We start from the raw sequence: 14,148 nt of genomic DNA, 5'->3' as shown, positions 1-14,148 counted from the left end.
TGGTACTGCTCATTTTCAATTAAAACAAGATGTCCCGGACATTTAAGTACACACAACCCTCCGGATGTATTAACTACATTTCACATATTAAATTTATATTTGAACAAATTTCCAATCATTTTGTACTTAACTTATAAACCCAAGAGGAATTTGATTGAAAACGAATTTTTCGAGTTACCTGGTTTTGGAAATAAGGTAGCGAAACGTGAACACGGTAATTTAAATTAATTTTTAGACAAATCGGATTTTTCGAGTTACCTGGTTTTGGAAATAAGGTAGCGAAACGTTAATTTAAATACATTTTTAGGGAAAACGAATTTTTCGAGTTACCTAGTTTTGGAAATAAGGTAGCGAAACGTTAACATGTTAATTGATATTAATTTTTAGACAAATCGAATTTTTCGATTTATCTGGTTTTGGAAATAAGGTAGCGAAACGTGAACACGTTAATTTAAATTAATTTTTAGACAAATCGGATTTTTCGAGTTACCTGGTTTTGTAAATAAAGTAGCGAAACACGAACGAGTTAGATGGCGCCTGTATAGAGCTCGGCGGAACAGATAAATTAACCGCCTAAATTTAAATTATCGATAAAAATTTCGATTAACTGTTTATTTATGAATATTATTCGCGGTTATAAAACGAATTAATATGCCAAAAATAAGTTTTTTATTCGGATAATTTTCGGCTATGGATAAAAACAAATAAAACGGATATTTCTTATCCAAACGACGAGCTCTACCCCTGTATCAATTGGCACGAAATTCAAATATGACAATAGTGCGTACGCGGGTTGTTGGGTCCCGCGAATTGGCCAAAATCTCACTTGAAATTAAAATTTCTTAATGCAACCGAAATAGTAGTTCAGAAATGATCAGTACCAACTAAAAATATAATATTCAAACAATTCACTCTTAATTTTAAAAAAGTACGTACATTTTAAGACTAAAATCGCCAAAAATCACTTAAAATACCCCACTTCCGGGGCCCCGATCCCAAAAATTATGAACGAACCACGAGCAATCGTGTGTACGACGGCGGCTACGATCGTAATACACAAATCCCTAAGGATTGTGTGTAAAACAAGTTGGCAAGCCAAAATATACCTCTCCTCGGAAGATTTTCTAATTTTCAGTGAGGTGTACAATGTATCCGTGGTTCTGTGGTAGAATGCTCACGTGACGTGCAGGAGGGCTCGGGTTCGAATCCCGCTCGGTACTAACGCCACTTGAAAAATATTTATAATACACCCAATGACAACAAAAAACGGGCCCTTTTGGAAAAACCTTTTCCCTAATTCTAAGAAACTGCGTACACAGCGATTACCCTTTGCCCCGAAAATGCGAACGCGTTCGCAGGCCTGACAGACAGACAGACCCACAGACAGACACGGTGGTTGTATAACCCCTCCTAGGGTACAAAGTCCCCTCGGAGAGGTAAAAATACCGAAAGGCCCGTACGGTCCCTACATTGCAGGTTCCCCGAATCGATTGAAAAATTCTGGTAATCCTCCCCTTTCATGATTCTGTAGACCAAGCGTCAAAATTCAACGATTATGTGGCCCTTTAAATACCAGTATAACCTGAACCAAAATAGGCCATTTTAAAATATACTTTATATTAAAAAATTAAAACAATGGAACGATAACATAAAATGAAACATAATCGCGCACAAATACATGTAAAAAAATCTTATTTTTTTCCCGCCTACGTATTCCATTCGAGAACAACATGACACAGAATAAGGTAACCACTGGATATAGCTGTAGTTAAAATCATCACCGGGAAACCCATTCTGAAACAAATATGAAAACATTAATGGTGAATTTTAAGCATTAGGCCTCGCTTACAGATTCTGTGGCTCTGCTATTTTAGTACCGCTGTAGAGCGCACTTTGCTTTCGTGAGCACGTCAAGGTAAACTTACTTCAGAAAGTCCATAAAAGTAAATCTATATCCGTGTTGTTCCGCCACTCCCGCGCACACCACATTTGCTGAAGCCCCTATTAGAGTACCGTTACCTAGATCGGACGAATAAAAAATGTGTTTCTTATATCTAAATTCTTGATATCTATGTACTTCAATTTAGAGCATAGCGCCGCCGGTAAAACGCTGCTACCGCAAAGTCATTCTTTTACAGAATGAAAAGAGACTTAAAACGGTTTTAAAATTCACAATTTATTTATTTAAGAAATCCAACGTTTCGTAGGAACTGTTCCTCCTTCTTCAGGGATTTTTACAAGTCTCTGAAGAAGGAGGAATAGTTCCTCCGAAACGTTGGATTTTTTAAATAAACAAATTGTGAATTTTAAAACCGTTTTAAGTCTTTTTTCATTTAGTTTTTCACTATGTGCTTCTCTTAACTTCTATTCTTTTACAGAACTTTTATTCCTTTATAAAAACAAATTCTTAAAATTTTCGGAAATGGGAGGAAGGTTTTCCCCCCTTCGCACAACCACCGAAATAAATTGACGGCCGCAACCTAATTAAATTAAATCTGCGCTATGCTCTACATCCTGCGATTCAAATGCATCTGAATTTTCTTAGGGAAATACGTAAAACGTCTCGTCATTTGAAAAAATTTCCCAAAAAATAATAGTAAAATAGGGATAGCCATCCCATGAAGGTTCTACCAGAAGTGTATAATTACTTTCACATAAGTGTGTCAGATATCTCGTTGTGTTTTTACTGAGAGCCATTTCTAGAATTTCCACCACTTTCCAGTGGACGTTAGATTAAGTCATCAGGCCTAATACGCTCTCCTCGCCTCATCGTCAAAGTGAGCACGTGCAGACGACCCGTGCCGTGCAGAAGAGGCGTTATAGTTAGTTTTCAAGTGGCATATTTTTTGGTTATAACGTCAATTCCACGTCACTCATATGCCTATCAGCATAAGTGGCATAATTACCCTAAGTGTGTCAGTAAGATAAATTTTACAATGATACCTTGTTTAACGGAAATGACGTAAATGACGTCACTTTTTCTAGTGACGAAATTTACGTCACTTTATTCGGGTACGAAATTGGCGGGAACATTACAAAGACCACATAGAGTACTAGATCGGAATTCGCGAGTCCTACGTTTCTTTGGTCCGTGTAGAACAAGCTCTCATTGATAAATTTCTATGTCAGAGGCTCTTATTGGCACACTTGAGGTAATTATGCCACTTATGCTATCAGTAATTATTTCGACTAACTGACTAAATAGTTATATATTTATACGGTTCCTAAGGTGAAGTGGATATTGCTGTTCTTTACGTTTCACCATATGCCTATAATATATCCCATAAGGAATTGCCTTTCCATAATTTTTTTGATATTAGTATTTGCGTAAAGCTGTATCATTTATACCTTCGTCGTCAAAACCACAAAACAAAAAAACCAGAAAGACTCATTTTTCACATGTAATATTTTAACTGAAACTGCGTATCTAGGTGGCGTTTTCTTTATCTGATGACGTCCCTCTGACAATAGCTCTCAGTAAAATATTCCCCAAAGCCCCAAAGAGACAAACTCATGTTACAATATTATCGACTGATGGTCTTACCAGACTTATGGTTTAAACTAAACTATGACGTACCTCCTAAACATGCTCCAAATGCTAAAGCATATATGATTGGCACCAGAGGAAGTCCCAATTCCTCATTCTTTCCAAGAGTTACAACAATTTTCACCTGCAATTTGTTCATTCAATCGTTAATTATCAAAGCAATAAATATTGTGAAAGTTAATGAATACAATAGGCTTAAATATTTCACTACATTTGTGGGGTTTAAACTTCCCTCCCCCTAAAAAAGGCGTCTAACATTACAGCGTTTTCCATTTGACTGCTCGAATCTTTCGCCGAGGTCACGATCTCGCACCATTCGACCACTTCCTGATCTAACAGAAAAAGGATCACGTTGTGAAAATGATCTGTAGACATCAACCGATCGGTTTTGAGCGAACTCCGAGTGCTCGAGTCTCGAGAGCAGTAAATAAAAGACGTGAAAATTTATCACACCAAATCAGAGCACGCATATAGAACATGAAATATAAATCAGTCCATTGGAAAACTTAGGTAAATATCCAAACTCCGTAGTGGAATGTTTCATGAAAAAGGACCCGTAAATTTATTTTTCAATTTATTTAGATTCTCATAAGTAAGCTTATTTGGAACCTGGTTAATAAACGATTGAAATTTAATATTTGCTATTTTATACACCAGCTAGAATCTTGCGGATGGTTCACAATCCACCTACGATTGCTCTTGCTATTGCCGAGACCGATAAATACTTTGCATTACAGCTCTAGCAGTGGGTCTAAAAAGTACTTTAGTCTTAATTACGGAAATCTGATTCAGGACGAACTTTCAGCCGAAAGAAAACCATTGGGTGATGGAACCACTCCGGGAGCTACTTTTGGTTAGATATTTTGGCTTACGGCTCGGTTTAAGTTAAATTGTTCTTTTGAACTACTTTCATATACTTACCATGATAGTTGTGAATGGGATATTATCTATGAAACTGGACGCAATGGCCGACACCCACAATATCAGCAATATAGATACCCATAGACGGCTCTCAGGAGGAATGCTCTTAATCCAACTCTCAGTTAAATTTCCAATAAACGCCAGAAGTTGCAGTTCAGCTAGAGCCTATCATGGAATTGGGAACGTTTACATCACCCACCATTTTTTAATTAACTTTCGAAATACCTCCATAACAACAAATAAAGCGGCAAAAAATATTAGCGTTGGCCATTCTACTCGAGAGATAACGCTTTCGAGCTCGTCAAAATCGGCCAATATTAGCAAAATTATGGCTCCTAATAAGGCAATCCACCCTAATAAAGACACAATAATACAAAAATCGTTACCAGATTTAAGTTACCATAATATTACCATAGAATGATTATCTCTTACCTAAACTAAGGTTCAAATCGGGAATACTGTGCAGAAAAAACATAATGATAACAATAGACAGGACAACGGCCGTCTTAATGAACAGAGGTATGTTATGAATTCGGTACTGCAAGATGGGAGGACAAAACACTCTAAAAATTCTTTCCGTTTTGTGTAATACTAAAAAGTGGTCCAGAGTATTTCAATCCAACCTACTTTACTACTCAGCTCTTCCAAATTGGCTTTGTAGTCCGCTTCAGTTGGTCTGTGGACAGATAAAACGCATACTTTTAAACAACGCAAAAGACGAATTCGAGTTTTAAGGATAAAATAGTTTAAGTATCAACTTACTTGATGTCGTAAAGTTTCTTTCGCAGAGTTTTCTTCATGGTTCGTACTTTTTTCTTGAGGATCATTTTAATTGTGTTTTCATCTCTGGAGTACCCGGATAATGAATTGCTGGCTTTCTTCCACAGATTAATTTCGTGCTTCATTTCTGAATTCAAATCGCGATAAGTACCAGAAGTTTTTCTTTGGATATCCCTTTCCCCGTACCTTCTACTTCCGGAGGATCCTTGAAACGGAAACAATTTACATCACGGTATACGATTCGAATGTATATCATTGCTCCAAGGGTGCATAATACGATTCCAGGCAAGCAATGTGCCGTGAAACCAGCAAATCCGATACCCTAGACAGGAAATAGGTATTAGCCAGAGAAAAAGCCGACACGGTCTTTCAGATATACGCTTACAGCTGCAATAACATCCTTGTTAGAAATAATTATAACATTCGGTGGGTCCCCTACGGGCGTTGAGGCGCCTCCGATGTTCGAAAATATGACGAGAGCGATTAAGATTTTCCTGGGATCCAAGTTCATAACTTCGCACAATCTAATGGTAACTGGCGTCATTAGAAGAATGGTCGTGACGTTATCTAAGAACGCCGAGACAACGGCGGTGAATAAGCATAACGTGGTTAACAGCGGCCAAAATCTACCCTTAGCCACGCGATAAGCCTGTAAAGTATCATATTCATATATTGTAAAAGACATCTTTTCGAGTTCTATTAAAGTTCTATTACCAAAACGGCCAAGTAATCGAAGAACCCAGTTTCACATAAAATGGCCACGAGAATCATCATTCCGAAAAGTAGACTCAAAGTTTCAACGTCGAGCCAAGAAATTACTTTCTCCAACGTAGGACGCTAAAGCGTACCATAAATATTTGTTCCGTCATGGTCAGCTTCAACAAAAATATAAAATATCTTACGTCTTGAGTGAGTGCGAGAAACGCAATAGCAACAGTCGCTGCTATAATTGACGCCAAAGTCCTGTGAACTAACTGCAAAAACCGGAAAGTCGTGAGGAAACAAAAATAAAATAAAATAAACAAAATTCTGTAAATAGAGATAAAATAATTACATCGAAAACTAGAAGAATATAAAGACCAACTAATACAACTCCAGCCATTATTAAACCGTCTTGCAAGATGTCCGAAAATGTCGAAACTGACAAAGTAATTGGTATGTGATCGGGCTCGTCCGTAGTTATTTGCAGTTGATATTCTATACTATAGAATTAAGGGGAAAATTTACAAGTGTCATCGCATGTTGCAAACCTCAGCAAGAAGCACAAGCTTTATACTTTTGGCTGAGTTCCTCCCTGGTGAACATGAATGTGTGTTGCAATTCAATTAAACCAAATTTCTGAGACAACTCCACTGGCGCGTGCGGTACTTCCCAGGGCTCACGAACCGCCTAATATAAAAATTGATATTTTCATTGCTTATTATATTCTTAGCATTTGATATTTCTTCTCTTACCGTTTTCGATCCATTGGAACCAACTTCAATGATAGTGAACCAAACGTGGTATGGGCTTATGTTCAAGTATTTTTCTGGAAGAAACGCCCCAATGGCTTCAATTTTTAAGATGGGAAGAGACTCTGTTAAACTCGAGGATAATTCGATATCTATTAATTTCGGGGTGTTATGGAAAATCTTTGCCCTCGTTTCTGGGTATATGACCTATCTCTGCGAGTACCAATCTCATGTATTATATGGGTATATCGCGACCTCTTGGCAGTTGAAGCCGAAGCTTCGTGACTAATTACGATCAATTAAGGATACAGCTTGGATCGTTCATTTTGACAGCAATGTTTTTAAAAGATTTTTCCTTTTCTTGAATAAATATCAAAGTCACCTTGATACATATTTTTTACGAATTAGTTATTTTCTTCAAGCAGGAAAGACAATACAAATAATGGTAAAAATGTTTTTAAACTTACCACGCAAAATACAGCAACCCCAACCAAAATTGCCACTTTCAAGACGTTCAAGGGAAATTTAAACCTCTTGAAAAAAGACTTATTACCGTTATCTATAGTTACAGAAACTTGACTCCCATCATCTCTGTAAGTAAAATTAATTTTGCAAAACATTATACGATGCAAGGCTTAAACTATGCCCCAAAAGACGCGCCTTCCCGAATACGGGAAAACCTACATGGCGGACATATCTTTATTTAAAAACATTATTGATTCAAATTGTTTAAGTTAATTACACTATGACAAACAAAGTATTAAAGCATAAGGGAAGGAGAATCGCGTTACATGATTGTTATAATTTGATGTCTGGTGATAGATATGCTACGAGGAAAGCTTGGGAAACAAAATTTTCATGAAATCGCCTTAAAGTTTGTGCCATGAAAAAGAGTAACTTAAAAAAATTCAGCTAGTGGTTTTATTCGGTGTTTGCTTGTAGCGTTGTAGGCATACGTCGTAGTTAAGCCCCGCCTTAAAACAGCCGCCATGACACTATTCTTTATCACGGATCACGACGCAAAACACCACAAGGTCATCGACAGTTTGTTCATGACACGATCCTTATTAGCAAAAAAACACGTGATCATCATGGACGCCTTAATATCATGGCTAACAAACTCTTTACCATGGCAACGAAAATAGGCCACAACTACAAATACTTCTTAATCTTTATTCACCGTTCAAAGGGAATACGAATAAGCATAAGTCCATAATACTGTCCCATAAGTATGTCTCCTTGGGATATATTTTACGCACATTGAGAGCTTAGTGACACCACCAAAGAAACAATAACTTTCTAGCTAGGCGCTGTCAAAGGCTACGTAAGACGCATGAGCGAGTGGACGCAAAACGGCGACGAGGACCACTATGGCGTGTACAGTGAATAGCTCTCGGTATAAAATTTACATGTAAAGAAAAACATTTTAGACTTACGGAACCATAAGATATTTTGAGTTTGTTTTGGCGAAAAATATTTAATACTATGAGCAAATTAGGGCATAAATGTTGAGATAGCAGTTAGTGCTATAGAGTGATACACCTTCAGATACCCTACCAAATTAGACACGTACGAATTTCATTTATTGGAAAGCCTACCTTTTGCGACGCTTAACTCGCTCAATATGAAATCGACCAGAAGAAATAATCACGGAGTCAAAATCGCCTGATATTTCGAAGCTGTTTGATAGTGACTCTGTCCTTTTATTAGCAGCAAATGGCGTGTTGTGCCATGGAAGAGAATCTGGAGATGACATTTTGGGAGTTCTCGTTTCAGCAGATGCACCGCTTTTACGGTTCGATGATTCAGAAGCGGAATTATAATATCCGCTTTTCGCATTAAAAACAGTGTCATCCGCACCTCGCGGATTATGTTCTTTTAATTTGCGAAACATTATTAACTATGTCTAATACGTGCCTGTAGCAACATTCCGACCGTTAAACAGATTTGGTAACCACGTTTCTCGTAGACTGACCAAAAAAGAATTACAACAAGCATCAACGCTTCTGTTTTTTAAATTTACGAAACAACATCGCATTTGGCGTGTTTATAATAAAAAATGAAATAAACTCTACCCAAAATCCACATGTTTAAAACGCAGTTTAGAAAAAAAATAGAACAATTAAGCGGGAAAGAGAAGGGCAAATTGGAAAGGAACATTCATGGACGTTTGGTTTTTAAGGACTTGCAACGGGCCAGGAGTTGCGTCAATACGGGTCCTGGATGGACAGACTGAACAAGAAATCTGGGACAGAGTGAATGGGCGCCATGAGGTCGGCGAGAAGGGTGCGTTCCTTGAGACTCGGGGATCATACGATACCTGAAGCTTTTGCCATTTCTCGGGATCGTTTCCATGGACGAATGTATCGACGAATTGGCACCCGTGGACACGTAGCCAGAACCCGAGTCCAACAGGGGAGATTTTTCGTGCTTCGCTAGGGCTCCATACGTGGGAAATAAGAAACCTCTCTTGTTGTCAAGAATCATCCCACCGTGTCCAACGTTAAACGAATCGGAATAGCGCCTAGAGTGGCTTCCGCTACTGTCGTAATCCAGATCCGATTCATCTCTGTCATTCGCGTAAGATTTTGATCTCTTTTCCCTAAAAAATGTATCCTTATTCTTAGAATCTTTTGGAAATCTTCCCAATGGATTTTGTACTTATATATCTGTTTTCCCTAAAGATATTTTACATTGCTACGTTAGTTGTAGACGAAGTGGAAGAAATTTCGCAAAAGCCCGTTGCAAGGCCATAAACCAATTTCATATATATCTTACGCGCAAACAAATGTTAACTCATTGGCTAATTGAAGTGTTAAAAAATTTGAAAAGCACACCATGTCGCCAATAAGCAGTTTTAAACATAAACAGATAGAATAGTAGCGTCATTTGATCAATTTGTATTTGAGTAGAACTTTATTTTCAATTATTTACCACGAAAAATTTGTTTAATTTACATTTTCAAACAAAAAAGCAATGATATTTTTGTCTTTATATTCCCCTCAATATTTAGGTTTCTTCTTTTATAGTCCCTGCTTTTTTCTTTGTTATGAAGCAGAAGGATGGAATGAAAAAGATTTTTATCACGCCTCTACTGACGATGGCAGTACACAACGTTAGGGGGCTTTCTCACTTCTCTCAAATAACGGCTCGCGACGCACGCTCGATGGGGCGTGTAAATTGGAACGTGAAACCGAGCGTGCGTCGCACCCCGTTGTTAAATGGAAGCGGGAAAGTCCCCTAACGTTGTATAGCGCCATTCTCGGCATAGTGGGAGAAAAATCTTCCTCATTGAAGCTACCGTAATCCTTGCCGTAACCATTTCGGTGTGTTCTTTTAATTTGATAAAAATTATAGAATTTCCGTGGTCGCTACAGAGGAGTTTCTCCCGTGTCTTCCCTGACTATCCCCACCTCTCATTGAATCGTCGGAGGAGATAATAACTCATACTCGGTCAACAGCTTTGAACAGGCAAATAGCATTGCCGGGTTGCAGATCATGTATGGCAAAAACAACCGTATTTGGAGGGGCAACGCTATTTCACAATTTTGAAATGACTATGCCGAAGCGCTACTCGAGGTACAGAGGCGTAAGAACGTTTGACAACTTGGAGGGGGCAATAGAAGGCAACTGGAACAAGAGAGTCCCACCGATTGCGCTCGAAAGCTCCCGAAACCCTGGTGTTTTTTGAAAGGTAGAAATAGCAAATTTTATTCGGCTTTTTGGAAATTTTTAGGGGTATTTAAGTTAATAATTTACGCTAAGATCTGGTAGCGCTTAGTAAATTAAAAGTATAATTTCATATGGGTTGTATTTTTTATTTATATTATCAGAAGACTCTAATTACGTTCTATAAGTATATCGGTTACTCTATATAATTACTGATAACGTTGTGTGGAGTGACGTCGTATCGACGTATACTGAAAAAGATAAATGCCTCTAGAATTCGGAACTTGAAAACCAACTATCACGCGCTGGTCCTACGCTTAGCCCATTTCCCTCCATGGGTTCATAACGACGAGGCAAATCACGTATTAGGCCTAAACAATTATAATCTTTTGCTATCATATATATTTTACTCGTCAATTTGAAGTTTTGAAAATACGAAAATGTCAAAAGAGAGCAATTCAATATAATGAACCTCCAGTAATCTGCGTCAGAGGGAAAGACCCCTCTTCCCCTGTTGAAGGCATTGTCAGTTTCAAAATTGCGGTCAAAAACGTTGCGACCCCCAAATTCTCATAAGTCAAAAACAAATATATAAGACTCGGAACGCACGAATCTGAATGACTAATTTAGTATTTTATACCTTAATTTAACTCCGAGTAGATTGCCGTTGCTCTCGTTCGGCGGAGTTGGAGTTGGCGTTGGCTGCACTTCTTGCCCTTCATCGTCCACGAATGTAATTTCGCAGTTTGGAATCACGAAATTCCCTCTTGGAACACAAAATAATTTTAGCAACTCCTATCAGCGGAATGACGCCCGTACACCATTATCAAAGCGAGAGTCATAATTATAATTTATTTATCTTATACTTTAAAAATAATAAAATTAGTAAAATTTCGGATATGGAAATTGTAATTATAAATATTTAACTTTTCAGTGACCTGACGAGGAACTACGGTTTGAAAGTTGTCGTTTTTAGTAAAATTTTAAAGTTTTAAAAGAAAATAGATTTAGTCATGGAGTATCGTGTATCTTTTATTACATTCCTTTATTCATGGAAATGGTTTTTTTTTTGTTTCAAGGGAGGTGTGAGGGGTTCCCTTGAAAGTCCCTTTAAGCCAGGAACCAGCGGCCAATTTACCGTAAATGCCTCGGGGTTGCCACAAAAGTTTCAGATTAAAATTCTTCCTGACTTTGAAGGACAAAATTTTTATTTTATATTTTACTTTTATCAGAAGTTAATAAATTTAAATGGACTTATATTTCAGTAAAAAGGTTATTTCAATGTTGAAAAAATTAAGTCTAACTTTCAAGGAAATAAATAAATGATAATTAAATAATTTGTCATAGATCTAGAGTAAAATTACCTTCAAAAAGTGTCAAGAGAAAATCGAATTCCCTGACCTTATACAGATTATTAAAATTACCTGACTTTTTAGGCCCATTTTTAAATTCACCGATTTCCCTCACGTGTTGCAACCCTGTGACTTTATAGTCAGTTAACAGGTTAAATTATGCCCAGTAGTTTCAACGGGAACGAGCGATAGTGTACCGGAGTTTAAAACAATCGTATCTTGAATAATAATGTTTTGAGAAAATCAACCTTGAAGTTTTGAAACCTTATCACAAATAAGGAATATAAAACCAAAATAGCCAATGTTTTTAATAAGTAGTTTCAAATTATTTAAAAAAATGCTTAAAACCTAGTTACGATATTTTCACTTTGAAATTTTCATTAAAAAAATCGTAACTTTGAAGTTGTAAAATTTCCAAATAATATCGTAGCTTCAAGTTATTATAAAACTAAATTACTTTTTCAAACGAAAAATAATAGAATTATAATTTTTTTTAGAGGCACGATATTTTTAAACAAATATTCTCTAAAAACAAGTTGCTGTATTAAACTCGGGTAACGCGATTGCTTTTATATTATTGCCAAGTAAGGTAGACCAAACGTCAGAAAAGACGTTGTCGTTGGGTACTTAATATCACTAATAGATTAGGTTTAGTTTCCATCTATAATGTTCAGGGGCGATTTTAAGTTTACGGCCCCCATTTTGCCCTATCAGGGAGGGGGGAGGTACAATTTCGTGTTAGGGCTTGAGGGGGAGCCCAAAATCACACCGCGACAAGGAGCCTCAAGTGATAAATTAAAATTTAACCATTTTAACATCGCCATACGATAATGTTCAATATTAAATTCTTGCTAAATAAACGAATTATTACAATAACCCTTTAAGAAAAAAACATTTAAAAATAGCAGAGCCACGGGCTGATTTCGTGGAGACGACGGTTCACAGACGCCGTCTTTTCACGGGACATACCTTGAAGATAAGGAAAACCTCTTGTTGTCCAGATAAAACGGTGAATAATGGACTTTCAAGTGGACGGGCAATATTTTAGTGAAACAGGCGAAAAATTAAATCGATTAACACTTACTTGTTATTGTTGTTCATTGGTAATAGTTGCGTTAATTGAGGAAACGAGGCAACGCGTACGAAAGTCGTAACAAATCGCGGATCAATGATCAACGTAATTACGGCTCGCGGTAGTTGAAAGGTGAGGAATATATTGGATTTTGAACCCTCGTATAAGATTTTGTTTCCCACAAATGCTCCTTAAATATACAATGGGAAAGATAACGTGAAGTTCCAGTTATCGGAAAGGTATTGCTGTAGCGAGCAATCAATGATTGATAAACTCAATCATTAACGCTTATGGTGTCTCGACGTCAATAGATTAGAATTGTCAATTGTTTTTTTGCTTAATACAAAATTACGATACCAGAAGGGGAAAAAGCAAAAATTCCTCAGTAAATGGAAAAACTATTTAAATTATTTATTAAGAACATAAACATAATCGGTAGCCAAAATATGGAGCTACAACAGCTGGAAGGGTTCAAACACACAGCTATATAATAATAATTGGATATTCCTAAAACTTAATACCAAACTTATCAACAGAGCAGTCAAAAATGAATTAAAACATGACATGATGACGAAAATGCCCTATTGCAGATGCTTTATATGTGTTATTGTCTATGTTTTCATGTTGTACAGCGTAAATTAGAACGTGAATCTGTAGCTAATCAACGAACGTTTACTTCTAATATAAAGTGAAATTTATCTATTAAAATTAAGGCTAACACTTATTTAACAGTAATAGAAGAAAAAGGGAGCGTAGCTCTCATTTATGAATTTATAACAATGGACTGCCTATGGAGCGACAATATGCGATGAAACTCACTTATATTAAAGGGCCAGACAGGCGTTGGAAAAAATTAATACATCTCCTCTTCGGTGCCTTGTGGTCAATCATATTGCGGGATTTTTCCCGTCCTATTTTTGGAGTTTGGCTAGGGACACAAGAAAAAATTCATAAGCCGTTGCGGTCCTTTAATCATAGACTAAGGAATACAGTTTGTGAAACCTTCGAAAAAGTAACTCAAAACCCTTTTTAATAAAACTTGCTCGGAGAGCGATCCTGATCCAGTCAAAGATAATCTAGACTACGTACCCTAGATTGGAAATGCGGCGAGATTCCTACGGGCTCCCGTCTAACCACGCGATTCCCTAGTTGCGGGGGCCCCGGGGGGCAATTTAATAGCGTGGGGGTAAAAAGTCTGAAAAATTCAGTTCGGTTCAGTTTTAAATCTCGTATCCGCGGTCGGTGCTGGCTGCTGGCATTCTAAACAAAAGAAAATCGGGACTGGAGGACGATGCCCGAGGGTTTGACCAAGTTGGATTTGAAGCGTAAATTTTTTTTATTTTACTGATTGGATTT

At 37.2% G+C, this 14,148-nt stretch overlaps 1 protein-coding gene across 3 annotated transcripts; it reads right to left on the bottom strand.

Moving 5' to 3' along the window:
- Positions 1 to 1,595: 1,595 nt before the first annotated feature.
- On the bottom strand, positions 1,596 to 12,944 carry LOC149947725 (P protein-like). Of its 3 annotated transcripts, XM_090171257.1 has the most exons (20): positions 12,805 to 12,944; positions 11,009 to 11,134; positions 9,020 to 9,301; positions 7,167 to 7,290; positions 7,009 to 7,081; positions 6,703 to 6,851; positions 6,525 to 6,637; positions 6,303 to 6,450; positions 6,151 to 6,222; positions 5,963 to 6,085; positions 5,634 to 5,897; positions 5,435 to 5,570; positions 5,231 to 5,375; positions 5,096 to 5,144; positions 4,901 to 5,006; positions 4,694 to 4,821; positions 4,469 to 4,633; positions 3,578 to 3,671; positions 1,926 to 2,019; positions 1,596 to 1,794 (listed from the first exon to the last, which is right to left on the bottom strand). In XM_090171257.1, exons 1-20 carry the CDS (start codon positions 12,819 to 12,821, stop codon positions 1,707 to 1,709), a joined length of 2,496 nt encoding a protein of 831 aa, XP_090027383.1. In that variant the 5' UTR covers positions 12,822 to 12,944; the 3' UTR covers positions 1,596 to 1,706. The 3 variants fall into 3 exon arrangements, with proteins under 3 accessions (XP_090027383.1, XP_090027385.1, XP_090027384.1); XM_090171259.1 differs by lacking the exon at positions 9,020 to 9,301 and having other exon boundaries at positions 12,805 to 12,943; XM_090171258.1 differs by lacking the exons at positions 9,020 to 9,301; positions 11,009 to 11,134; positions 12,805 to 12,944 and adding an exon at positions 8,298 to 8,729.
- Between the last annotated feature and the right edge of the window lie 1,204 nt (positions 12,945 to 14,148).

Source organism: Leiobunum rupestre, chromosome 4 (assembly GCF_980474605.1).
Source record: "Leiobunum rupestre chromosome 4, qqLeiRupe1.1.hap1, whole genome shotgun sequence".
Lineage (NCBI taxonomy): Eukaryota > Metazoa > Arthropoda > Arachnida > Opiliones > Sclerosomatidae > Leiobunum > Leiobunum rupestre.
This window is presented reverse-complemented; position numbering and strand designations above follow the sequence as displayed.

What these genes read in the sequence shown, in the direction of transcription:
- LOC149947725 (XM_090171257.1), bottom strand. An exon ending in AGAAATGGCAAAAGCTTCAG is followed by an intron (nt 7,291 to 9,019) that starts GTATCGTATGAT and finishes TTTTACTTACAG; the next exon opens with AGATGATGGGAGTCAAGTTT. An exon ending in ACAAGGATGTTATTGCAGCT is followed by an intron (nt 5,571 to 5,633) that starts GTAAGCGTATAT and finishes TTTCCTGTCTAG; the next exon opens with GGTATCGGATTTGCTGGTTT.